Source organism: Oryctolagus cuniculus, chromosome 16 (assembly GCF_964237555.1).
Source record: "Oryctolagus cuniculus chromosome 16, mOryCun1.1, whole genome shotgun sequence".
NCBI classification, from domain to species: domain Eukaryota; kingdom Metazoa; phylum Chordata; class Mammalia; order Lagomorpha; family Leporidae; genus Oryctolagus; species Oryctolagus cuniculus.
Genome location: NC_091447.1, coordinates 15,612,164 through 15,637,631, shown reverse-complemented (window position 1 = coordinate 15,637,631; position 25,468 = coordinate 15,612,164). Strand labels below are relative to the sequence as shown.

The 25,468-nt window shown below is 45.9% G+C and overlaps 1 protein-coding gene across 4 annotated transcripts; it reads right to left on the bottom strand.

Annotated features, from left to right (window-relative positions):
* Window positions 1–453: 453 nt before the first annotated feature.
* Window positions 454–25,004, bottom strand: FAM221A (family with sequence similarity 221 member A). Of its 4 annotated transcripts, none has more exons than XM_008261537.4 (7): window positions 24,875–25,004; window positions 21,836–22,009; window positions 12,861–13,051; window positions 11,614–11,820; window positions 7,630–7,737; window positions 4,445–4,527; window positions 454–973 (listed from the first exon to the last, which is right to left on the bottom strand). In XM_008261537.4, the coding sequence occupies exons 1-7, from the start codon at window positions 24,937–24,939 to the stop codon at window positions 905–907; spliced, it is 897 nt and encodes a 298-aa protein (XP_008259759.2). In that variant the 5' UTR covers window positions 24,940–25,004; the 3' UTR covers window positions 454–904. The 4 variants fall into 4 exon arrangements, with proteins under 4 accessions (XP_008259759.2, XP_051708786.2, XP_008259760.2 ...); XM_051852826.2 differs by having other exon boundaries at window positions 454–3,448; window positions 4,445–4,524; XM_008261538.4 differs by having other exon boundaries at window positions 4,445–4,524.
* Window positions 25,005–25,468: the final 464 nt, after the last annotated feature.

Below are 25,468 nucleotides of genomic sequence, written 5' to 3'. Positions count from 1 at the left end.
TTCCACTTTTCCACAAGCTCTTTGAAGTACCCTCATATTATTGGGTCACCGCTATGGGTGACTGGTGCTCAATCCTACAAGATTTTCTGAAGAAGCTTAGAAAAGGCATCTCGGAATTACCTTCCCAGGGAGAGCATGAATTTCTGGACTACCACCTACCATTAATCAAGGGTGGCCCCAAGGTCATGAGCTCTCCCACATCTTTGGGCTGCAAGTGATGACCCAGTGGGCATCCCAACCCACCGTGTCAGAAGATCCCTGCAAAACAATCAAAAGAGCCGGACGTGGGACCCAGACAGATGGCATCAAACGGCCTCCATGTGAAGCTGTCAGAGCCGGCTTCAAAGCGTCTCACAGCGGTGCTGCAGGAAGCAGTGGGGCCGTGAGGACCTGAGTGGCACATGAGAGGATCCGGTCCAGTCACACTGAAAATGACCACGTATCACTATAAAATTGTTGTGTAGCTTCAAAGTACATGTTTATTTATAAAAACATACATCAAAAACCAGCATTACAAAGCTTGAGCAATAAAAAAAATTAACAATTTCAACTTACTATTTTAGATGGCAAAGTGGCCCTTACATATTTTCAAATAACAGCTTTAATTTTTAGATAGCCTGAAAAATTAAATTTTGATAGACTTAAACATATTTACTGTATTTTCAGGGTTTGCCTCCTGTGAAAACAACCTCATCTGTTAGGAAAGAGCAAAAGCATATACAAAGTGTAAAGTGATAAAATTTTGACAAAAATAATATAAGGTACTTTCACTTATTTAAATAAATTAAACATCTAAAAAGATATATTTATACAGTAAAAAAAAGAAATTAATTCAAGAGAAAATGAACAATATTATTACATGAAAGGACAGTTCAGATGCCGGCTGCGATTTGCCCAGTTGTGTTCATTGTGGCCTTGTAGTTGATGGCAGTGGAGCTTGGCCTTTCTGCTTAGCAGCCTTTTCCATTTTCACCTGTAAGTTTAAAGCATCCACTGATATAATCATTTGTAAAGCACTGTGAAGAAAGGAAGGCCGCACACACCTCATTTGAATGCCTGTCCTAGGGGCCAGGCGTCGTGAGGCAGCAGGTGCAGCGGTGCTTGCAACGCCAGCATCTCACACTGGAGGGCAGGCTTGAGTCCCACACTACCTCCTCCACCGAGGTTAACACAAAGCAGCTGCACACACGCCTAAGCAGTGGCCTTCCGACTTTCCAGACACCTCTGCACTTCTGCTATGGGCTGAAGGACCCCAAAGAAGAAGAAAGTCCACCTGCTTCTTCCTCACCACCACTCAATCACAAGAAATCTTCCCAATGGCAGCAACACTGCCTTACCCTTGCTAGAGAAAGGGGAAAAACTAACGGCACAGTAGGCAGAGGCACGGCCTCCTACCTTCTAGAGCGACAGGAGCCTAGTAAAATCAGTCTTCCCAACCCCATCAAATTGTAAGTAAAAAATTCCCAGTAATAAAATCAGATGACTCCAACCTCTGTTTCTTCCTCATGTTTTATCTCACTCACTCTCCTCTTTGAGTTGTTTTGGAATCCTATTCTCCTATTCAGAAACCACACACTCATCACTCCTGCAGCCAAGATGTCACATGAAGGATCCCCAAAGGATCCCGTATTCTTAGGCAAAGGTGATGGGTTTTGGAGTCTAACAGAAGAGCATTTGAATCCTACCTGGACTCTTGTATTAGCATTTTAGACAAGTTATTTAATCCATAGTTTTTCATTTGTAAAAAAGGTCACAGTAATAGCTACCTCTCAGGGTTGTTCTTAAGGTATAAATAATATACAAGGTACTTCAAAACATTTGTGGAAAATGCAATTAAAAGATAAGTTTATTGGGTACAAAAAAACTTTAGCCCATGCAGGTTTTTTTAATAGTACACTTTTCCATGAGCATTTTGAAGACCCCGTCATATATAAAGATCTAGACACTGAGAAAGCACTCAAATGTTAATCCCTTTTCCCTTCCAATATATAAATTACATGTTAGATTTGTAGTAATGTGATATGATACATAAAAGAAGCCATATAATGGAGCCAGCATTGTGATGCAGCACATTAAATCACCTCGTGCAACACCACCATCCCATATCAGAGTGCCTGTGCCAGTCTGGATCCTGGCTGCTCCACTTCTGATCCAGCTCCCTGTTCATGCACCTGAGAAAGCAGGTGGCCCAACTATTTGGGCTCCTGCCACCCTTGTGGGAGATCAAGATGGAGTTCTTGGCTCTTGGTTCTTGGCTTCAGCCTGGCCCAGAAGTGAAACAGCAGATGAAAGACATATCTCCCTGCTTTTCCCTCTGTGTTGCTCTGCCTTTCAAATAAAATAAATAAATGTCTTTTTTAAAAAAAAAAAAAAAAGCAACTTTAAAATTGTGTCTAAAAGTAATGGGTAAACTACCACAAAGGCTGCAGTTATCAAAGTCAGCTTATACTTTTCACAGATTCGTCCCCTATGCCAAAGGTTGCCCATGGATTTTGCTACAGATACAAGCAAAAAGCAGATGCACGTTGAGCACTGCTCTTGCGGGAGGCACTGAGCCATCAGATGCAGCTTCCCGACAATCCTCCTCCCTTCAGTGGTTCTGGAGAGGGACTATCCCAGCAGTGAATAGGGGATGGGTCAGCTCTGAGAAGCCATCAGGCTTGGCTCTAGTTTACACTCCATTAACCACACAGGCTAGGGAGTTGGTAAGCTGCCACTCATAAATCACATGGGACGGAAAGGTATAAACTACATTTCACAAATCCAGCAATTCCAGATTTGTTTATAACAGACAAGGTAGGCCCTTGAAAGCACTGACAGAGAACTCTTTTCATTATCTTCCCACAAGCAAATATCGTTAACACATTTTCAAGGCAATTATCACTTCTCAGGCTTCTGGAGAGGAATGCAGGCCCCAGAACCTAGTCATGCATAAGACTATGAGGAAAAACTTAAATTCAGCTATGTATGTTCCAAAAATGTGTACACCTAGAGTGGGTATTTTCCAAGAATGGAGACTGATAGGAGTGTAAGTCCCACCCACGATGCTGCTGCTACAAAAACAGTCCTTTCTTTCGCTGCTCTGACCATTGAGCTCTCTTCCACTTGTCTGACTACCTCTTCTCTTTGCTACGGTCTGCGTGCTTGTGTCCTCCCAAATTCACATGCTAAAGCTTAATCAACAAGGTGATGGTATTAAGAGGTGGAGCTCCTGGGAGGTGATCAGAAAGCAGAGCCAAAAATAGAAGAAAGCAGAGCCCTCCTGAATCAGAGTGGCGGTCCCAGAGAGCTGTCACCCCACTGCGAGGAGGCACCTACTGCGGCCCTCACCAGCCACCAAATCGGTGGCCTCTCTGTCTCCTACTCACTCCCTCTGCTTCTGTATGGCAAATGTACTTCGTGTTCTGCCCTTCTCACACCTTCAGTGATTTGATGAGCGATTGTCAGCCTGGAAGAGGACACAACAAAAAGTGACAGAAGTGTCCTTCCTTTCATGCCCGCAAAGCAACTACAAAATAATCCTCAAGAAAGCACTTTCAGCCAGACAGCTGAAATACCATTCCTCACACCTCAGCAAGTCAACGTTCTTTCACCTAGCAAAGAGCAAAAACAAAACTCTCAAATAGAAATATTGCCTTGAAACTTATCAAAAGTATAAGTCGTTGACATTTATGGAAGAGGATATCAATTACTTTTGTGTTAATGTTTCTCAATTTTCCATAAATAGTTATTGGAAACTTATTACAAAGGTACTGAACTAGGTACCAGGGAAAAACCAAAAATGAATAAAATACTATGTTTATCCCCAAGGCATTTACAATGTGGTAAGGAACTGACAGAAATGACCATTACCAAAAGCTGTGAACACATCAAGACTATAGTTGTTGAGTCCTGGGAATTGTTAAAATATGTTTCTCTTTAGTGTTCTCTTCCTTAAAGACTACTGAGTGATTTCTGAGTCTGGATATACCCAACAGTCTCTAAGAAGAAGAAACACTGCCTATCAAAAATTCAAAATATACTGTCTTTATTTGACAACTAAATATTTTTAAATTTAAAAAGGTACGTGTGTTTTAAAAAAATTCAAGATACAGATAATTTACAAATCTGATGGCTGATATTGATTATTGATCACTATATCTGTGTATGTAATGTTGATGACCTTCATAAATCAATCAGTGTACTATACAAGGGTACTTTAAAAGTTCACAGAAAATTCACACTATCTTCTAATTCCATTTTGCCATGAACTGTTGAGTGCTTTCATATATCATATTATTCCTTCATGCTATTTATGTCTAAATTATTCTAAGCCTCAGACCTAACACCAGCTGTAAGACTTTATAAATTAGTTTTAATGATGTCCCCTATTCCACATATAGTGATTCTACAGCGTTTTTGCTACAAGCAAATGTTTAATGCAAGTAGATTTTTTCAAACGTACCCTTTCCTGGTATTGCCTTTCAAAGAAAGCCATATCGTCCTCTTCAGATCTCCGTAAGGTAGAAACTTGACCACTTGTACCTGCTACCAGGAAAAAAAATCATTATATATTTCCCTGAAATTTAAAAAAAAGAAAAAAGAAAAGTTTCCTCCTATCAGGTGATAATGTTTTCTTTTCTCAAGCCAGAAATGACCTAAATGGATAATTGGTTCTACTTAAATTGGTTCTTATTTGGAAAGAACAGCATCATAGGGCAAAAATAATTTTCACTGGCAAAAATTCTTGAAATGTTTAACTGGCTCATATTAAATAACACTATATAGCTACTCCATATAAGAGTACACTTAATTCTGTTTAACTATGTTTTACATTTTATAACTAAAAATCCATATTACAATTATTAGGTAATGCATAGAAGAAATTACTAAGGCTTGGCTTTGTATAGTGTCATAGAGTGGATACTATCTACTTCAACATTTTTCAAAACTAAAGTACTTTAGGAGCTAGCATTTGGCATAGTGGTTAAGAAACCAGTTGAGGGGGCAGTGCTGTGGCGCAGCAGGTTAAAGCCCTGGCCTGAAGCACCGGCATCCCATATGGGCACCGGTTCGAGTCCTGGCTGCTCCACTTTCGATCCAGCTCTCTGCTGTGGCCTGGGAAAGCAGTGGAAGATGGCCCAAGTCCTTGGGCCCCTGCACCCACGTGGAAGACCCAGAGGAGGCTCCTGGCTCTGGATTGGCACAGCTTTGGCTGTTGTGGCCAGTTGGGAAGTGAACCAGCGGATGAAAGACCTCTCCCTCTCTCTCTCTACCTCTCCTCTCTCTGTGTAACTCTGACTTTCAAATAAATAAATAAATCTTAAAAAAAAAAAGAAAGAAAAAAAGGAATCAGTTGGGACACCCACATCCCTTATCAGAAAGGCGGCTGAGTCCAAGTCTCCGATCCACTCCTGATTAAAGCTTCCTACTACTGCAGACCTTGGGAAGTAGTAGCAAGTGATGGCCCAAGTAGCTGAGTCACTGCCACCCACATGGGAGACCTGGATTGAGTTCCCAGCTCTCCAGTATTTGGGGATGAACCACTAGGTGATACCTGTTCTCTCTCAAATAAACAAAATTTTGAAAAGCAACTAAAATATTTTAACCATCTTTCATGGCATTCCCTTTGTAAAATTAATGAAACACTAGTTCATGTGTTGAAAATTACTTCAGGAGGGAGCCAGCAATGTGGCTTACTTGGTTAATCCTCCGCCTGCGGTGCTGGCATCCCATATAGGCGCCGGGTTCTAGTCCTGGCTGCTCCTCTTCCAGTCCAGCTCTCTGCTGTGGCCCGAGAGTGCAGTGGAGGATGGCCCAAGTGCTTGGGCCCTGCACCCCATGGGAGACCAGGAAGAGGCATCTGGCTCCTGGCTTTGGATCGGTGTAGCATCAGCCATGGCGACCATTTGGGGGGTGAGCCAACAGAAGGAAGACCTTTGTCTCTCTCTCTCTCACTATCTAACTCTGTCAAAAAAAAAAAAAAAAAAAAGGTAAAAAAAAAAAAAAAAAAGAAAATTGCTTCAGGAAAGAAAATCTGGGTTTCCCTGTAGGGAGCCCAAGAGCCTAGGAAAACAGAGCATCAACTTAAACACCAGTTCTAGTTCTGAAAGCACATGCATCCACCCTCAACCAGCAACACAGAAACATCAACTGCAAAGAATCACTAGAGTACAACCATCGTCTCTTCATTTAAAGCCTTGTTGAACAAATAAGAAATACTGCTTGAAGTAAGTTCTCTGTATCCATTCCCCTGGAAATGCTGGGTCCAGATCATATGAGCTAAGCCTCCTGAAGGCTCACTCACCTTCACTGAGGTGTTTTTTGTTTTTTTTTTTTTTTTTTTTTAATGGACAGGTAGAGAGAGCAAGCACTCCCTTCCACTGGTTCACTATCCAAATGCCTCCAATAGCCGAGAGTTGAAGCCAAGAGTTGGAAACTCAGTCCAGGTCTCCCCCATGGGGGGCAGGACACCAGTGATTTGAGGAATCACTGCTGCTCCCATTGTCTGCACTAGCAGGAAGCTGGAGTCAGCAGCCAGAGCTAGCAGGAGAAGCCAGGCACCCTGATGTGAGGCACACGTCTTCACCTCTAGGCCAAATGCCTGGCTGTGAGTTGTGTCTGAATGGTGCACTACCAAACTCATCAAAGGGAATGACCAGAAGCAAGCAATCATATGTTACATGTGCTGAAAAAAAGTTTTGTGAGGGGCCAGAGCCGTGGCATAGTAGGTTAAGCCTCCTCCGCCTGCAGCACCAGCATTCTGTATGGGCGCCAGTTTATGTTCCCGCTGCCCCTCTTCCGATCCAGGTCTCTGCTACGGCCTGGAAAGGCTGTAGAGGATGGCCTGAGTGCTTGGGCCCCCTGCACCTATGTGAGAGACATGGAAGAAGCTCCTGGCTCCTGGTTTCCCTCTGGCCAGCCTCGGCCACTGTGGCCACGTGAGGAGTGAACTAGTAGATGGAAAACTTATCTCCCTGCCTCTGCCTATCCCTCTCTGTAACTCTGCCTTTCAAATAAATAAATACATCTTTTTTTTTTAAATGAGAAATTCTCTTTGTTCTTACTTTATAAATAATAAAACCCTGCTAAGCTATGGTTATCACTGGATTACATCACTTTAAGAGAACCCAAAGGATCCAGGCAACCCTTCCACAAGGGAGCCCTCTTATTCTAACACTACAATAACGTACCAGAAAAATGCTTAAAACCTCAAATTATAGGGGCAGGCTTTTGGTTTTGTGGTTAAGACACGCACATTCCACACGGGAGTGCCTGGATTTGATTCCCAGCTCTGCTCCTGAGTCCAGCTTCCTACTAATGCAGACCCTGGGAGGCAGCAGGGACGGCCCAGGTAATTGGCTTCTTGCCACCTACATGAGAGACATGATTCTCTCAAAAAAAATTTAAATAACAACTTAAATTATAGTATTATCAGGACTGTAACAATTCTCAGATTTAGCAACTTTTTCCAATATAAAAAGAAGCTGCTTGCATTTTCTCAGTGCCTCGTCACTATAGAGGAAAGTAAAATGAAAGATTTACTTGAAGTCAAATTATAGTAATAAAGACAGAAGCCTAGAAAACAAACCAAAGTTTTATATTCACATTTCTGACACACAAAAGTATTTCTCAGTTTAATTTCAGTACCATCTGCCAGTGTTTCTGGAGAAGAGCCGGACGGTGCTTGGAATGCTTTTAGAAACGGGTGGTCTGCAGCCGTAATGGGAGAATCTAAAAATTCAACTGAAGGTGCGCCTGGGAACAAAATAAACAGAGGATGAAAATTCAATCTCTATGTATTAGGATACAAACTAGGTCTTATTTCTAATGTGAAATAAATTTCAACTGCAACAGAGCCAGCAGGAAAATCCTTCATATAATAGAAACTTTTATTTAGATTTTTAGCTGCCCTATGAAGTAAAGGCAAAAGGGTAAAAAGTGCTTTTGCCTTTCTCAACACATTTCTCACAGACCTTTATCACAGTGGAAAAAATACCACGCAATGATGTAAGTGCATCTCAGCAAAGAAGTGCCAAACCAGCACAGACCCCGGAGTTACACAACACAATCTAGAGCAAAGCACTGGCAGGCCCCTCTGGGCGAAGAGGTGGAATGATTGCACTTCTAATCTGTTCCTTGCTAGGAAACCAACTAAACACAAAGATGGAAAGTTTCTTCTTCGATAAAATGAGGGCACATCCACAACCCCAAACCACAAACCACAAACAGCAACTGCTAAATACACTGACTCCCAGGCCCAAAAGACTGAAACTGCAGAGAAACAGTTCCACCCTCTTCACAAACACCACACCCCATGCAGGTGAACCTGCCTTACCGTGGAGACACAGTGGCAACAGTGTGGGCAATCCCTGTCTCCTCCTTACCCCCCGCCCCTCGCCCACATGGCAGGGGGGCTATACAAGAAGGGCACAGGTCACCCCATGAGCTGCTCAGCTCGGCTCACGGCTGGCCCCAGCTTACAGGAACTCATACTTGCCCTCTCAAGGACAAGACCCCTCAATACCTGCCACTTCCTCCCCTGAATCCCTCAGCTCTGCTCTGCTCTGGGGTCATCTTGGCCCCTACTATGACAGATGCAAGGGCAGGCCTGCTGCCTCTTAGCTGTTCCAATGCCTTCCAAGCACCCCAGAGAGCTAGGAATCAGAGACTCCTGTACCATAAAGGAATCGAACTCCAGTCAGAGTCACCTGACGGACTGTGCGTGCTCAACAGAGCAGTCCCTGTGCCCCATTCCCTACTTCCCCTGAAGTCAGGACCAAATCATCTTCCTTTCCCTCTCCTCACTCTCACCTGCCTTCACCCCATCTCCCCTCAGGGGCCAAAAGGCAGAGATATTCTTTCTTTATACCTTAAAGATACTTAACTGATAAGACACCAAAAGTCACAAAGAGGCAAGGATGCCAGCTACCAACACTACTACTTAGCACTGTTCTGAAAGCACTATTTTGATTAGTCAAAAGTAAGATGAGCCATAAATACTGCAAAGAGATAAAAATGTCATTATCTGTAAAAAAAAATTATTACAAAAACTAAGATTAAGACTGGTAACAAAAGCAACAGAAAACATTTGCTTTTTTATACCAAAAAAATCACAAAAAATAATGTACGATACCTAATTTTTTAGGAGATTAAATTTAGGGACATGCACAGTTGCGCAGCAGGTAAAGCCGCCACCTGCAGTGCCAGATCAGAACACCAGTTCCAGTCCCAATTGCTCTACTTCCCATCCAGCTCTCTGCTAATGTGCCTGGGAAAGCAGTGAAAGATGGCTGAAGTTCTTGGGCCACTGCACCCATGTGGGAGACCTGGCTTTGGATAGGCCCAACTCCAGCCATTGCAGCTATTTGGAGAGTGAACCAGCAGTTGGAAGACCTCTTTTTCTCTCTCTCTCTGCCTCTGCCTCTACATAACTCTGCCTTTCAAATAAACGAATAAATCTCTAAAAAAAAAAAAAAAAAGCCCTTAAAAATAGAAAGAGATTAAATAGAAATAAACTTAATTAAGAATTGTACAAGACTTCCAGAAAGATAAGTTCAGAATTCCACGTAGTTACATAGTAGACAAAGAAATGGAGACAATATTTCAAACTACCAAGGATACCAGGAGGCAAGTACAAGGCTTTTCTCTGCAAGATTGTTTATAATGGGGGCAGGCACTTGGTAATGGGGGCAGGCACTTGGTGCAGCAGCTAAGATGCCACTTGGGGAGTCAGCATTATGGTGCACCGGGTTAAACCCCACCACCTGCACTGCCAGCATCCTATATGGGCACTGGTTAGAAGCAGCAGAAGATGGCCCCAAATGCTTGGGCCCCTGCTACCCGTGAGGGAGACTCAGATGGAGTTTCAGGCTTCTGGCTTCGACCTGGCCCAGTCCTGGCCGTTGCAGCCATTTGCGAGTGAACCAGTAGATGGAAGATCTTGGTCTCTCCCTCTTTCTAACTCTGCCTTTCAAAAAAAAAAAAAAAAAAAAAAAAAAGATGCCACTTGGGATGCCTGCTTTGGATGCCACACCCCACGTTGGTATCCCTGGGTTTGAACCCTGGCTCCGCTTCTGATTCCAACTTCCTGTTAACGTGCACCCTAGTAAGGAAACAGAGAGATCTTCCGTCACTCCCCAGGTGCCTGCAACAGCTGGGGCCCTAGTACTTGAGCTATCGTCTGCTGTCTCCCAAGGCACCCATCAACAGGAAGCTGTAGCAGAAGCAAAGTAGGTGGGACTTGAACCACAGCACTCTTGCACAGGATGCAGGTGCTCCAAGCAATAGCTTAAAAAAAAAAAAAAAAAAAGATGTATTTATTTGAAAGCCAGAGTCACAATTACAGAGAGAGAGAGAGAGAGAGAGAGAGAGATCTTCCCTCTGCTGGTTCAGATGACAACAATGGCCAGGGCTGGGCCAGGCTGAAGCCAGGAGCCAAGACCCAGGAGCTTCTTCCAAGTCTTCCATGTTGGTGGCAGGGGCCCAAGCACTTGGGCCATCTTCTGTTGCTTTTCCAGGGCCATTAGCAGGGAGCTAGATGGGAAGCAGAGCAGCTGAGACTCGAACCACTGCCCATATGAGGTGTCAGCATTGCAAGCAGCACCTTTACCCACTATGCCACAACACCAGCCCTCCCAAGCGACATCTTAACTCCTGCACCATATGCCCACCCCCATATTTTAAATAATTTTTAATAAATAAGACAAAAAACATGTTTGTTGTAAAAAAAATCTGAATGTCAACTCCCTAACCCCAGTCAACTCTCAGAAAGGTACAGCTGTTGCCAATAGTTTGGGATACATGCTATCAAACTTTTCCCTATGTTCTTTATGGTTTATATGCATGCAAGAAGATATATTTGTGTACATATATATACAGACACACCTTGTTATGGATATGACTACAGATATACATAAGTATGTGCATGTATTTTTACATGAATATATACCTTTGTGTTTCCAAAATAAAGTAGTTATACTAGCAAATACTGTATAAAATAGGATAACACATAAACTGTATCTCACCAAATAAAAGAAATATTACTGAGTTATTACAGACAAGGTATGTAGACTGGGATTTGAGTCCAACTATTAGGATAGTAATAGTCTTTTCCTCTGTCTTTTCTAAATTTTCTCTAATAACAATAGGTTATATAGTGGCAATAAACCTTTTTTAAGAATAAAATGGGCGGGCCGGTGCTGTGGCGCAATGGGTAAAGTCGCCACCTGCAGTACTGGATCCCATATGGATGCCAGTTCTAGTTCCGGCTGCTCCTCTTCTGATCCAGCTCTCTGCTATTGCCTGGGAAAGCAGTTAAGGATGGTCCAAGTCCTTGGGCCCCTGCACCCGTGTGGGAGACCTGGAAGAAGCTCCTGGCTCCTGGCTTTGAATCAGCACAGCTCCAGCCGTTGCAGTCAATTGGGGAGTAAACCAGAGGACAGAAACCCTCTCTCTCTCTGCCTCTTCTCTCTCTGTGCAACTCTGATTTTCAAATAAATAAATAAAAATTTAAAAAAAAAGAATAAAAATGAATATTTGATGAAAAACCATGACAAATATAAAGTGCTAACAAACAGAAGGGTTTGCTATTGTGAAACAACACACATTCATAGTGCATCCATCATCACTTACCAATCCCACTGTCATCCAATCGCATGTAGCCTTCTGCCAGTGAGCTGAAACCAGTTAGTCCTCCCATTGCTGCATAAGGAACATCTTGTCCCACAGGCTTTCCCTGGGCCAATCTTTCTTGCTTAGTCTCCACCACTGTGTCATGGGCATATGCAGGTTGACCACAAGCACAGGTAAAGCAGCTGTGGAATCCTGAACACTTGGAACCTGAATCAAGATGCAGAAAGATTAAACACTTACACGTTATTTTAAAATTATATTTATTTATTTGCGAGATAGAGAGTTTCCTTTTGCTAGTTCACTCTGCAAATGTCTCAATGGCCAGGGCTGGGACTGAACTAGGGCCAAAGCCAGGAGCCAGAGCTAGGAACTCAATCCAGGTCTCCCACGTGGGTGTGGAAACCCAATTACTTCAGCCAACCCCACGTCCTACCAGAGCCTACGACAGCAGGAAGCTGGAATCAGGAGCCGAACCTGGCAGTGGAGCCCAGAAATTCTGATGGGGGACACAGATATCTTAATCACTAGGCTAAACACCAGGCCAAACTCCTAAAAACATGGATACTAAACTGTCTACACGAAAAACACTGAGCTTGGCCAAAGTCAGTAAAATCTATATTCCCTGGCCCCTCTGACTGTTACCTCCAATCCCTGAGTACCCGCCTGGCCCCTGTTCCTACTTCTACTGCTAGTACAACCACAATGCAAGACAGTTTAGAGACTCCTCAGAAATCTGAAAATCAATCTATCAATCAATCAGCCATCCCACGCCTGGGAATATACCCTAAAGGCATGAAATCAGCATTTGAACATTGTCTATATCCCCATGATTACAGCAGCTCAATTCACAATAGCTAAGCTATAGAATCAACCCAGATATCCATCAACTGATGACTGGATAAAGAAAATAGGGTATATAGGCCTGCACCGAAGCTCACTAGGCTAATCCTCCGCCTGCGGCGCCGGCACCCCAGGTTCTGTCCCGGTTGCTCCTCTTCCAGTCCAGCTCTCTGCTGTGGCCAGGAAGGCAGTGGAGGATGGCCCAAGTGCTTGGGCCCTGCACCCGTGTAGGAGACCAGGAAGAGGCACCTGGCTCCTGACTTCGGATCAGCACAGCGCTGGCCGTAGCAGCCATCCGGGGGGTGAACCAACGGAAGGAAGACCTTTCTCTCTGTCACTGTCTAACTCTGTCAAAAAAAAAAAAAAAAGAAAGAAAGAAAGTAGGGCATATATATATATACACTCACATGCATTGCACGTGAAGCCAGGAGCAGCGCTGTGTTGATCGGCATAGTGTTTGCACCGGCAGCGAATTGGCTGGGTACCGTTTAAAGGGACGTAGAGGAACGCCCTGCAGCGGCAGCCGGCCACCTGGCAGGGCAGCTCAATGGGGCGCTGCTGCGGAAGCTTTTCAAAGTCAGTTTTATGTTGCTTATACCTTAAAAAAAAAATAGAAACATAAAAAGCAATGCAAGCATTGCCAAAAATTACAGTTTCTATTCTATTAAATCCAAGTATGAATCTTTAATTTCTTCTTTTTGTTCTTGTTAGCAACGTGGAGATAAACCCTGGAGCATGCAACATCTCTGTCAGCTGTGTTGCCTTGGACACAGAAAATCTTCATTCTTGCAGATTTTTATTTAAAAAAATTCATAGCAATATAAAGAAATATATAATTCCCTTAATACAAGGAGTCTTCAAAAAGTTCACAGAAAATACAGACCATGAAACATTTGTGCATAGACTTCAAAACTTTAATAGATATCTTTTAATTTCATTTTCCATGAACTTTTTCAAGTACTCACACAGAAGCACAGAGTATAAAAAAGTTCTTCATAAAAACAATGAAATCCAGTCATTTGTAACAAAATGGAGGAATCTGGAACACATCATGCTGAGTGAAATAAGCCAGTCCCAAAGGGACAAATATCATATGTTCTCCCTGATCGGTGACAACCAAGCACAAAAAAGGAAACCTGAAGTGAAAGGGACACTATGAGAAACAGTGACTTGATCAGCCCTTGTCCTGACTGTTGATGTACAATTTAATACTTTATCCCTTTTAGTATTTTTTTTGTTCTCATTAATACTATTGGTTGAACTCTATAATTAACACACAATTATTCTTAGGTGTTTCAATTTAATTGAAAAATGATCCCTGTTAAATATAAGAGTGGGAATAAGAGAGGGAGGAGATGTACAATTTGGGACATGCTCAATAGGACTTGCCCCAAATGGTGGAGTTAGAAATGTGCCAGGGGATTCCAATACAATCCCATCAAGGTGGCATGTACCTTGCCATCTCACTAGTCCGAGTGATCAATTTCAGGTCACAATAGATCATAATGATAGGTCTAAGAGTCAAAGGGATCACACAAACAAGACTAGTGTCTGCAAATACTAACTGATAGAATAAAAAAGGAAGAGAACGATCCAACATGGGAAGCAGGATACACAGCAGACTCATAGAATGGCAGATGTCCTAAACAGCACTCTGGCCTCAGAATCAGCCCTTAAGGCATTCGGATCTGGTTGCAGAGCCCATGAGAGTATTTTAGGCATGGAAAGCCAAGACACTCTGGCGAGAAAAAAAAAAAAAAAAAAAAAAAAAAAAAAAAAAAAAACACCTAAATGAAAGCTCTCTCCAAGTGAGATCCCAGTAGAAAAAACGGGCCATGAAAGAAGGAGGTACCTTTCTCTGAAGGGAGGAGAGAACTTCCACTTTGACTATGACCTTGTCTAAATAAGATCGGAGTCAGCAAACTCAAAAGGCTTCCATAGCCTTGGAAACTCATGACTAGAGCCTAGGGAGATTACTGACGCCATAAACAAGAGTGTCAAATTGTTAAGTCAACAACAGGAGTCACTGTGCACTTACTCCTCATGTAGGATCTCTGTCCTTAATGTGTTGTCTAATGTGAATTAACGCTATAACTACTACTGAAACAGTATTTTACACTTTATGTTCTGTGTGGGTGCAAACTGATGAAATCTTTACTTAATATATACTAAATCGATCTTCTGTATATAAAGATAATTGAAAATGAATCTTGATGTGAATGGAATGGGAGAGGGAGTGGGAGATGGGGGGGGTGCGGGTGGGAGGGAAGTTATGAGGGGGAAAAAGCCATTGTAATCCATAAACTGCACTTTGGAAATTTATATTTACTAAATAAAAGTTTTAAAAAAAAGAAATTTCTCTGATCTGCTGTACTACTTTGTATAATAAAGTCAAGTTCATTCCTGAAAAAAAATTATTATCAAAGTGCATTACGTAAATTTACTTCTATAGGCTTGCTATTTGAAATTTAAGTAAACCAAATAAATATTTTATTTTAATAAAATTTTATTTTCAACTTCAAAATAAATTGATATTTTAATAGCATACTCTTTAGGAGACTGTAAATAACATTTTTAAATAGGCTTTTTGGTTTCTTCTCATAAGGTGCTATACAATAAAATAACAAAATTTATCATTGTTCTTAATATTAAAATGCAATATCTACGCATTTCAATATCTAGGAAATGCATAGTAAAAACTATGAGATACCATTTTTCTTTTTTTTTAAGGTTTATGTGTTTTTTACTTGAAAATCAGAGTTACACAGAGGGAGAAGAGGCAGAGAGAGAGAGAGAGAGAGAGGTCTTCCATCCTCTGGTTCACTCTCCAATTGGCTGCAACAGCCAGAGCTGAGCTGATCTGAAGCCAGGAGCCAGGAGCTTCCTCCAGGTCTCCCACATGGGTGCAGGGGCCCAAGGGCCTGGGCCATCCTCCACTGCTTTCCCAGGCCATAGAAGAGAGCTGGATCGGAAGTGGAGCAGCTGGGACTCGAACCTGCACCCATGTGGGATGCCGGCACTACAAGCAGCAGCTTCACCCACTACGCCACAGCAACAGCCCCATACTATGGTTTACAAAGAAGGAAGACCTTGGGTTTCCTACCAGTTTCTCAAATGATATAGAAACTTGATCAGGAAGGACTGTACCTCCATTTGTGGTGAAACCGTCTGCCGTATGTCACACATCATACTCTTTCTCTCTTTCTAAATAATAAAGTGTGGTAAGAGAAAAAAAAAAGTCTTGATAAAATTTAAAAGGCCCATCTTGGCCGGCGCCGCGGCTCAATAGGCTAATAATCCTCCACCTAGCGGCGCTGGCACACCGGGGTCTAGTCCCGGTCGGGACACCGGACTCTTTCCCGGTTGCCCCTCTTCCAGTCCAGCTCTCTGCTGTGGCCCAGGAAGGCAGTGGAGGATGGCCCAAGTGCTTGGGCCCTGCACCCCATGGGAGACCAGGAGAAGCACCTGGCTCCTGCCTTCGGATCAGTGCGGTGCGCCAGCCGTGGCAGCCATTGGAGGGTGAACCAACGGCAAAAGGAAGATCTTTCTCTCTGTCTCTCTCACTATCCACTCTGCCTGAAAAAAAAAAAAAAAAAAAAAAAGCCCATCTTTTGGAGCTGGTTTTATGGCACAGTGGTTAAGCTGCCACTTAGATCACCCACATCCCTTACTGAAGTACTGGTTCAAGTCCTGGTTATCCCACTTACAAGCCAGGTCAGGCTAATGCACCTGGAGAGGCAGCTGTTGATGGCTCAAGTACTTGGGTCTCTGTCACCCATGTGGGAAACCTGGATGGAACTCATGGCTCCTGGCTTCAGCCTGGCCCATGCCCTCGCTACCGAGGCCATTCAGGGAGCGAAAAACAACAAATGGAAGAACTCTGTCACTCTGCCTTTGAAATAAATAAATCAATCTGGGTCCAGCGCTGTGGCAGAGCAGGTTAACGCCATGGCCTGAAGTGCCAGCATCCACTATGGGATGGTTTGAGACCTGGATGCTCCACTTCCAATCCAGCTCTCTGCTGTGGCCTGGGAAAGCAGTAGAAGATGGCCCAAGTCCTTGGGCCCCTGCACTCACATGGGAGACCTGGAAGAAGCTTCTGGCTCCTGGCTTTGGATCGGCGTAGTTTCGGCCGTTGTGGCCATCTGGGGACTGAACCAGCAGATTGAAGACTTCTCTCTCTCCTCTTTCTGTGTAACTCTGACTTTCAAATAAATAAATAAATCTTTAAAAATAAAAAAAATAAATAAATCTACAAAATAGGTATCTGTTAACCCAGAAAGTCCATTGTAGAAAATAGATTCTAAGGGCTGGCACCGTGGCTCACTTGGTTAATCCTCCACCTTCGGTGCCGGAATCCCACATAGGCGCCAGGTTCTAGTCCTGGTTGCTCCTCTTCCAGTCCAGCTCTCTGCTGTGGCCCGAGAAGGCAGTGGAGGATGGCCCAAGTGCTTGGGCCCTGTACCCGCATGGGAGACCAGGAAGAGGCACCTGGCTCCTGACTTCAGATCAGCATAGCTCTGGCCATAGCGGCCATTTGGGGGGTGAACCAACAGAAGGAAGACCTTTCTCTCTGTCTCTCGCTCTCACTGTCTGTAGCTCTACTTGTCAAATAAATAAATAAAAAATCTTTAAAAAAAAAAAAAAAAGACAATGTTAAAAAAAAGAAAATAGACTCTAAGAAAATAATTCTATGTATAGAAAAAGCTTTCTGGGTAAAGAGAGTATTAACAGTACCTTTAATAGCAAATATATATCCATATATGAACATGAGGATTGTGTAAGTAAATAGCTAGAGAATAGTTCTTACACTTTTTATTAATGAAATCCTTTCTTCAAATAAAATCTTTCACAGAATCTTAAGAGGTAGACTTGATTAAAGCAAGGGAAGAGCCAAAACTATACTTTTCCCCTTTGCCTAACCTGCTCTTCCACCCGGCCTGCCCCTGAGGCTCCCACCCAGCCGAGCTGTGGCCACCACTGGACTACTAGACTACATGCGGGTATTAAAGTCTTGTAAAGGGATTGGCACAGTCGACACCAGAGCTGGCTGAGGCACTAGGGCAATGGTTCTGGGCACCCAGTGGACGACGACGTGTTACTGTCACCCCTGAGTGGCAAACAGGGTCATGATCACCGCTAGCTGCCTGGCCCTGTGGGTCATGGTGCTTACCCTCTATGTGTACAAAAACACAAGGAATACAAACAGATAGAGAACAGCGCTAGGAGCACGGCCGGCGGTGGAGGCCTGAATGTCGGCCAGGGCCACGCCAGGGCCGCGTTCCTCCCCGGACGCCAGGAGAAGCATCCGCTGCTCAAGGACCAGCCGGGGAGTCTCTAGACCCGCACCTCCCTCTCACCCTCCGCCACACCTGCAGTGCCGCCCAGGCGAGCTGTGCAGGACTGGGTGGCTGTTCCCTTGTTCGTTTTTCTCTCTCCCGGAAGAGTCTTGTAAAACACTCTCGCGGTGTGGGCAGGCTGGATTTGTCCTCAGGGGTAAGTGACGAGCGAGCGAGAGAAGCGCAGTGCCACTGCCTGCAGCCTGGGGCGCGTGTCTCAGGGCACAGCTCAGCCGCACTTCCTGTCCTGGTTGTGTCTCCCTCACGAGGTCTTAGGTAGCGAGTAGGGTAGCCACACGCGGTCCCAAGAGCGTCCCTCGCTGGAGTCTGACCCAGGGAGCTGGAAGGACGGGCTGGACACCGTCCGGCTTTCCGTACGACCACGGGCACAAAGCCAGCGGAGTCCTGGCCTGGAGGTCTGCTCCTGTTGCAGGGGACACGCGTGAGCTCCTGACAGAGCAGCGCGGGCCCAGGCCTTCAGCACGATGTACGCACTGGACGCGCTCAGGTAAAAAGGCCGGTCTTATTACTAGATGGGAGCCCTGTGTTTGCGTGACAGCCTGCCCTGCCCGGCTGAGTGAAGGAATGATGTTCATTCATTTTGTTAACCAGGGACATCTGTGTAGTGCTTTCTGTATACCAGGCCTGGGGACACCTGCCCTCAGAGTTGACACTCTTGTGTATAAACCTGAATTTCTGTACATTCTAGTGCCTGTATTTGAGTTCACATACTGTGGTGTTTTTTAAAAGATTTATTTATTTATTTATTTATTTATCTGAAAGGCAGAGTTACAGAGAGACAGAGACACAGAGAGAGACAAGTCTTCCATCCGTTGGTTCACTCCAAATGGCTGCAAGGGTTGGAGTTGTGCCAAGAAGCCAGGAGCCAGGAAGTTCTTCCGGATCTCCCACATGGGTGCAGGGGCCCAGGGACTTGGTCATCCTCTACTGCTTTCCCAGGCCATAGCAGAGAGCTGGATCGGAAGTCAGACTAGAACTGGCACTCATATGGGATGCCAGCACTGCAGGCAGAGGCTTTACCCACTACACCACAGCAACGGCCCCCATACTATGATTTTCCAAAGAAGGAAGACCTTGAGTTTCCTCCCAGTTTCTCAAATGATACAGAAACTTGATAAGGAAGGACTGTACCTCCATTTGTGATGAAACTGTGTGCCATATGTCACACATCACACTCTTTTTCTCTCCTTTCTAAAAAATAAAGTGTGATAAGAGACAAAAAAAAAAAAAAGTCTTGTAGGGGGCTGGTACTGTGACGAAGCAGGTAAAGTTGCTGCCTGCAGTCCCAGCTGCTCCTCTTCCAATCCAGCTCTCTGCTGTGGCCTGGGAAAGCAGCGGAGGATAGTCCAAGTCCTTAGGCCCCTGCACCTACATGGGAGGCCCAGAAGAAGCTCCACGCTCCTGGCTTCAGATCAGCCCAGTTCCGGCTGTTGCAGTCATCCTCTCCCTCTCTGTCTGTAACTCTGCCTCTCAAATAAATAAAGAAAATCTTTAAAATAATAAACAAATAAATAAATCTTTATTTAAAAAAAGTCTTATTTGCCATGACTTTATAACCACATGTAATACTCACTCCTGTGATTATCATGAAAACAGTGGCTGGATTTATACACACACATAATTGACAACTAAATATGTAGCCACGAGTGTGCCATTCAGGCAAGGCTGGGGCAGGGGCTGCACAGGAACAATGAAACAGTTCACTCTCAGAGGGGGCTTCCCAGAGGACCAACCCGGAGGGCTTACCTTGAACACTGCACTCAAAGGACGCCAGACCACCACAAACAAGGGAAGTTGCAGAAACCAGCCTGAGTCAGATTTCTGCATGAAGTATGCTGTGTGAGCAGGAAGTGTGCCCACTTTCCCCTTTTCTACACCCTGGAGGTAAAACGCAGGCAGGAAGAGCCCTCCCACACCCCTTCACCCCTTGCTCCATCCTGCACACTCTCCAAACCCTTGCTAGGGAAGCTCTGGCAAACTGATTCTGAGGGAGGCCCTTTCTGGAGGGAGCTACACTTCCCCACGCTACTGTCCTTCCTTCGCTGTCACAACCCCACTGGAGCAACCCCAAGCAAACAGACCCCTGTGTCTGCTGACAAATGGACTACATAAAGAAAAATAGTTACACAGCCACGTAAAAGGGATGCACAGAAGCTTGCTGTGGACAGAGAGTCCTCCCTTTTCTCTGTGAGGGGGCTGAATAAAAGTGTGGGTGTGGGCCGGCGCCACGGCTCAATGGGCTAATCCTCCACCTTGCGGTGCCAGCACTCCGGGTTCTAGTCCCGGTCGGGACACTGGATTCTGTCCCGGTTGCCCCTCTTCCAGGCCAGCTCTCTGCTGTGGCCAGGGAGTGCAGTGGAGGATGGCCCAAGTCCTTGGGCCCTGCACCCCATGGGAGACCAGGATAAGTACCTGGCTCCTGCCATCGGATCAGCGCAGTACGCTGGCTGCAGCGCGCTGGCCGCAGCGGCCATTAGAGGGTGAACCAACGGCAAAGGAAGACCTTTCTCTCTGTCTCTCTCTCTCACTGTCCACTCTGCCTGTCAAAAAAAAAAAGTGTGGGTGAGTATGACAAAACACCACGAGGAGACTCCAACATTTTCCCTCCACAAACTTTCTGAGGTACCCTTAAAAATCTCATGCCACTTTTATAATGGGGGCGGAGGAATCAGCCTTGGACAGAGATACCACTGAATGAGCAGCACTAAAGAACAGCTTCTCCATTAAGGCTGGGTTGGGTTTTTGAAAGTCAGTTTTGTGCTGTATAAACCACAGATAGTGAAGAAACCAGCATTACATTCTCACAAGCACAAATTATAAGGGACCATAAATTTATCAAACCCCTCTTCAGTTCAGAAAGATGCTAAGCTATGCCTGGTGCTCCATTCCTCCACAAGGTTAGAGTGAACGGCCAGCGCTGTGGTGTAGCAGATAAAGCCGCCACCTGCAGTGCTGGCATCCCATATGAGTGCCAGTTCAAGTCCCAGCTGCTCCACTTCCGATCCAGCTCCCTGCTAATGGCCAAGGAAAGCAGCAGAAGATGGCCCAAGTCCTTGGGCCCCTGCACCCACATGGGAGACGTGGAAGAAGCTCCTAGCTCCTGGCTTCAGGTCGGCCCAGCTCCAGGCATTGCGGCCATTTGAGGAGTGAACCAGCAGATGGAAGACCTCCCTCTGTTTGCCTCTGCCTCTCTGTAACTCTGCCTTTAAAATGAATAAATAAATCTTAAAATAAAAAAAAAAAAGGAGGTTAGAGAGAGGTTGCCTTTCCAGGTGAGCATAAAGTCTACATACAGCATCCCTCATCCTGGCAGCTGCCTGCCAACCTTCGGCAAACTGCAAGTCACCAAGCAGCAGCCATCAAAGAGCCTCCTAGGAAGAGCCCCAGAAACTGCCAACAAAACAGGGTAGTTGTCATTCAGTGGCTCCCTTGGAAAGAAAGTCAAGGTTGCTGCCTGAAACCATGCCTTAGATTCGGTGACTGTGACCTCTACAACTGTGAGGACACAGTAAAACTTAAAGCAGAGCACACACAAAGCAAAATGCGAACCTCAGACACAGGCTACACCAGTCAGTGACGGGGCCTCATGCACCTCCTTCCCTCTGCCTGCTTTCCTTGTAACAAGATCATTTGTAATAAAAAAAACAGTCTGCTTGTATTGTTATTTGCTGAAAGAGCTATATCCACCCAGCAGTTAGTTAAGGTTCAAAGGACAGATAGTAAATGTGGAGAAATGCTTCTGCAGATGGGTTTCAGGAGGGGTGTCCCTGCCCCCCACCCCGGTATATTTTTTTTAACTGATGGGAAGAGAACAGTTGTTTAATAAGGTAATAAGCATGATGAGTTCTAATAGAATACAACAGAAATTTTTAAAGCACAGCTCAGAAAAAAAAAAAAGACCCTTATATAATGGCCGCTGTATTACATAAAGGCTTATTTTTAACAGTGTTCTTTGTAGGAGGATATGCTTTGCTAGTTCTTTTGTTTGCTAATCATCAGAAAACAGCAACAAAATATCTTACCTATGTGTACAAAAACACTGCGTTTCTGGGCCAACAAGTTTACAATCCATTCCTGCTGGTGACCTCCAGCTCACGAATAACCTGTTCTGTAAGCGCCCGGGGAGAACTTTCCTTTTGTATTCTTCATATTCTTCAGGAGTAAAAAGTTTCCCTCCATCATCATCACCAACAATTCTACAACAACAACAAATGCTTCCTTGAATCTCGAGTATTTGTTTTCTGGGGTAAAATTACTTAACCCTCAAATTACACTATAGGTGCATAGTTAAAGGAAAGGCCGTCTTAACTTTGATTTTTTTTTTTTTTTTTTTTTTTTTTTTTTTTACTTTAGGTACATGTTGGTAGCCAAAGTACACATACTGGTCATACAACTTCTCCTTTGGATGCAGTTCATGACACGCTTCCCCAAAATACAGCAGCTCCTCACCTGAGTAACAGGGACAAGCAGGTCACCCTCCCCCTCCCCTTCCCTTCTCCGCTGAAACAAGTCAGAAAACATTCCCGTGGTACCTTCCCTTTAATGGAGGAAAGGTACATACTTAGCCCGCAAGACACAGAGAAGAACCTGAACAAACAGGCCTTGCTCAGCTCCCCAAGTTTATGACCACTGGATCACATGCCTTCCATCTTCAGTCATAGTTCTCCATGACTGTCTACTCTCAGACATAGCATAAAAACAACACACACAGGATTCCCTGGTTTTTTTTTTTTTTTTCTTTTTGGATCTTCATTTTCTGAAGGCTCCCAGTTCAAATAAAATTTGCATGAATTTGTAAGCTTTTCTTTCGTTAACCTGCCTTTTAGTATTATGTAAGTGCCTTCGTGATGGTGGAGGAGTCTTTTTTCCCCCAGACTTGTCATATAAAAGAGAATTATCAATGAGAAAGTCAATCAATTTGTAACATCCAGCTGTACGGACCAAGGTTTATCAGTGAGGATTACCACATTCATCTCAATTTCTCCTTTGATTCTGAAGCAAACATGCTCACTAAAAGCCAAAACTGAAACTGCTAAATACTCTAATGATTTCGTCCTTTAAAAACAGAACCCCAAAATATCCATGTGACCCCCATCCCTGGCCGGGAGTTTAAGCTGACATGGGCCCTAAACACAACGTGGGTCCCCACAAGCTCAAAACCTCATCTCTCTGTTAGGTACTCAGGTATATACTGTTTAATCTCAGAAACAGTTTTATGAGAAAAATTAACCTCTGCTGTTTCTATGGAGGAAAAAAATATAGTTGGCATCTCAAAGAAAAGAAAGTACAAAATAAGTTGTTCAGGGAGCGAGGGTTTAGATGGGCAGTTAAGATAACTGCATCTGAGGCTGGCCCTATGGTGCAGCGGATAAAGCCGCCACCTGCAGTGCCGACATCCCATATGGGCGCCAGTTCAAGACCTGCCTGCTCCACTTCCAATCCAGCTCTCTGCTATGGCCTGGGAAAGCAGTAGAAGATGGCCCAGGTGCTTGGGCCCCTGTACCTGCGTGGGAGACCCAGAAGCAGCTCCTGGCTCCTGGCTTCGGATAGGCGCTCCAGCCGTTGCGGCCAATTGGAGAGTGAACCAGCGGGTGGAAGACTTCGCTCGCTCGCTCTCTCTCTCTGCCTCTCCTCCTCTCTGTATATCCCTTTCACATAAATAAATAAATCTTTAAAAAAAAAAAATACGTGCAAACCTTTAAAGAAACTTGGTGGCCGGCGCCGCGGCTCAATAGGCTAATCCTACACCTAGTGGCGCCAGCACACCGGGTTCTAGTTCCGGTCGGGGCGCCAGATTCTGTCCTGGTTGCCCCTCTTCCAGGCCAGCTCTCTGCTGTGCCCAGGGAGTGCAGTGGAGGATGGCCCAAGTGCTTGGGCCCTGCACCCCATGGGAGACCAGGAGAAGCACCTGGCTCCTGCCATCGGATCAGCGTGGTGCACCAGCCGCAGCGCGCCAGCCGTGGTGGCCATTGGAGGGTGAACCAACGGCAAAAGGAAGACCTTTCTCTCTGTCTCTCTCTCTCTCACTGTCCACTCTGCCTGTCCAAAAAAAAGAAAGAAAGAAAGAAAGAAAAGAAAAGGAAAGGAAAGGAAAGGAAAGGAAAGGAACGGAACGGAACTTGGTATTTAAGCTCCAAACCAGCACAGCTCAAACTTTCCTGTTTTTGTTTTTGTTTGTTTGTTTGTTTTTCCAGAACCTCCAGAAGATCCTATTCAAACACAGGTTCTGATTAATAGGTCTGGAGTGAGCCTCAGACTACCTTTCCAACAAGCTCCCAGGGGACGCCTACAGCAGGGGTCCCTGCCATCCCCACTTCTCAAATCCTCAAGCCCACAAAGGACCGGATAATCTCTTTGACAGGGAAAGTGTTCCTGTGTAAGCCTGCAAAAATAATCTCCCACCAGGCCTGCCCTTAACACTTTCTGGACCAGGCAAGAGGCTACCGGAGGCCCCCCATCCACGCAGGTATACACACACTGAAGCCACCGGTGGACACCAAGGCCTCGCAGCTGGCTGGGGGGCGCAGCTGGCTGGGGGGCGCAGCGGGAGGCAGCCTAGAGAGCTGGAGGCTACAGTACCTGCCTGTGCGCTGGGTATGGGCTGGGGGGTCCCAGTTCGGGCCCAGGACTCACCTGAACCGGGCATGGGGTCTGACCCATCAGGCTCCCCGTGCTAGCTTTTCCTGCTCAGCATCTGCAGGCACTTCTCAGCTTTACCCACGACTACACCAGCGGGACAGTCCCAAGTGTGCAGTCAGCCAGGGAAGCCGTGTGCCCGGACACCCCTGGTGACTACCTGCGAGCCTGGGGCGACCACCTGCAGGCAGACGTCGTGGTCCACACACCCGGCCTCTGCGTCCATCTGGGGTTCAGAGGCCCCCCGGAGGGGCGCGGAGGGGCCTCGCGGGAGCCCCACTCCTGAAGGCAACGACGTTCGCTGTGGAGACCCGAAACCTGACAATATGCCGGACCTCCCTCAGCAGCCCGCGCACGGATTCCCGGGGATCCACCCGCGCCCTGCCTCGGCGCCCCAAGCACTCGTCCCAGAGCCGCACCCTCACCTCCGGTACTCCAGGTACTCGTCCACCGCCGCCGCGCCGCCGGCGGGCAACGTCAGCCGCTCCATGGCCGGCGCGGAAGCGGAGGGCGCCGGAGCCGCGCGCCAGCCACTGCCAGGGAGCCGGCCCCGCCCCCGGCACCAGGCCCCGCCCCCGGCACCAGGCCCCGCCCCCGGCACCAGGCCCCGCCCCCAGCTTCCTGATTGGCACTGCCCGGAGCCCTCGGCCGGCGCGCGCGACCCGCGGGGCGCCGGTCCTGACACGTGCAGCTCCGCCCGACACGCGGTGTGGCTATGCAGCCTCCCAACGCCCTGGCCCTGTCCCCGCACCGCCGACACGGAGGGACCTGGGACCCGGGAGCGCAGACGTGGGTGTGTCCTGGACGTCAGGGAACCGGCTTCTGTCTTTGCGCGCTCTTCGTCCCTTCTCTTGAAATGTTGGGGTCTTGACATGTTGGGGTCTCTGAGCGGATGCCGGTTGGTTTGAGGCTCGCCTTGGCGTAACGGAGGACGGTGTGTTCTAGAGTGGCGTTTGAACACTGGTCCAGGGGCAGCGTCCAGTGTGGGCGAGTGAACACCTTGTTCCTGAATACCAGCT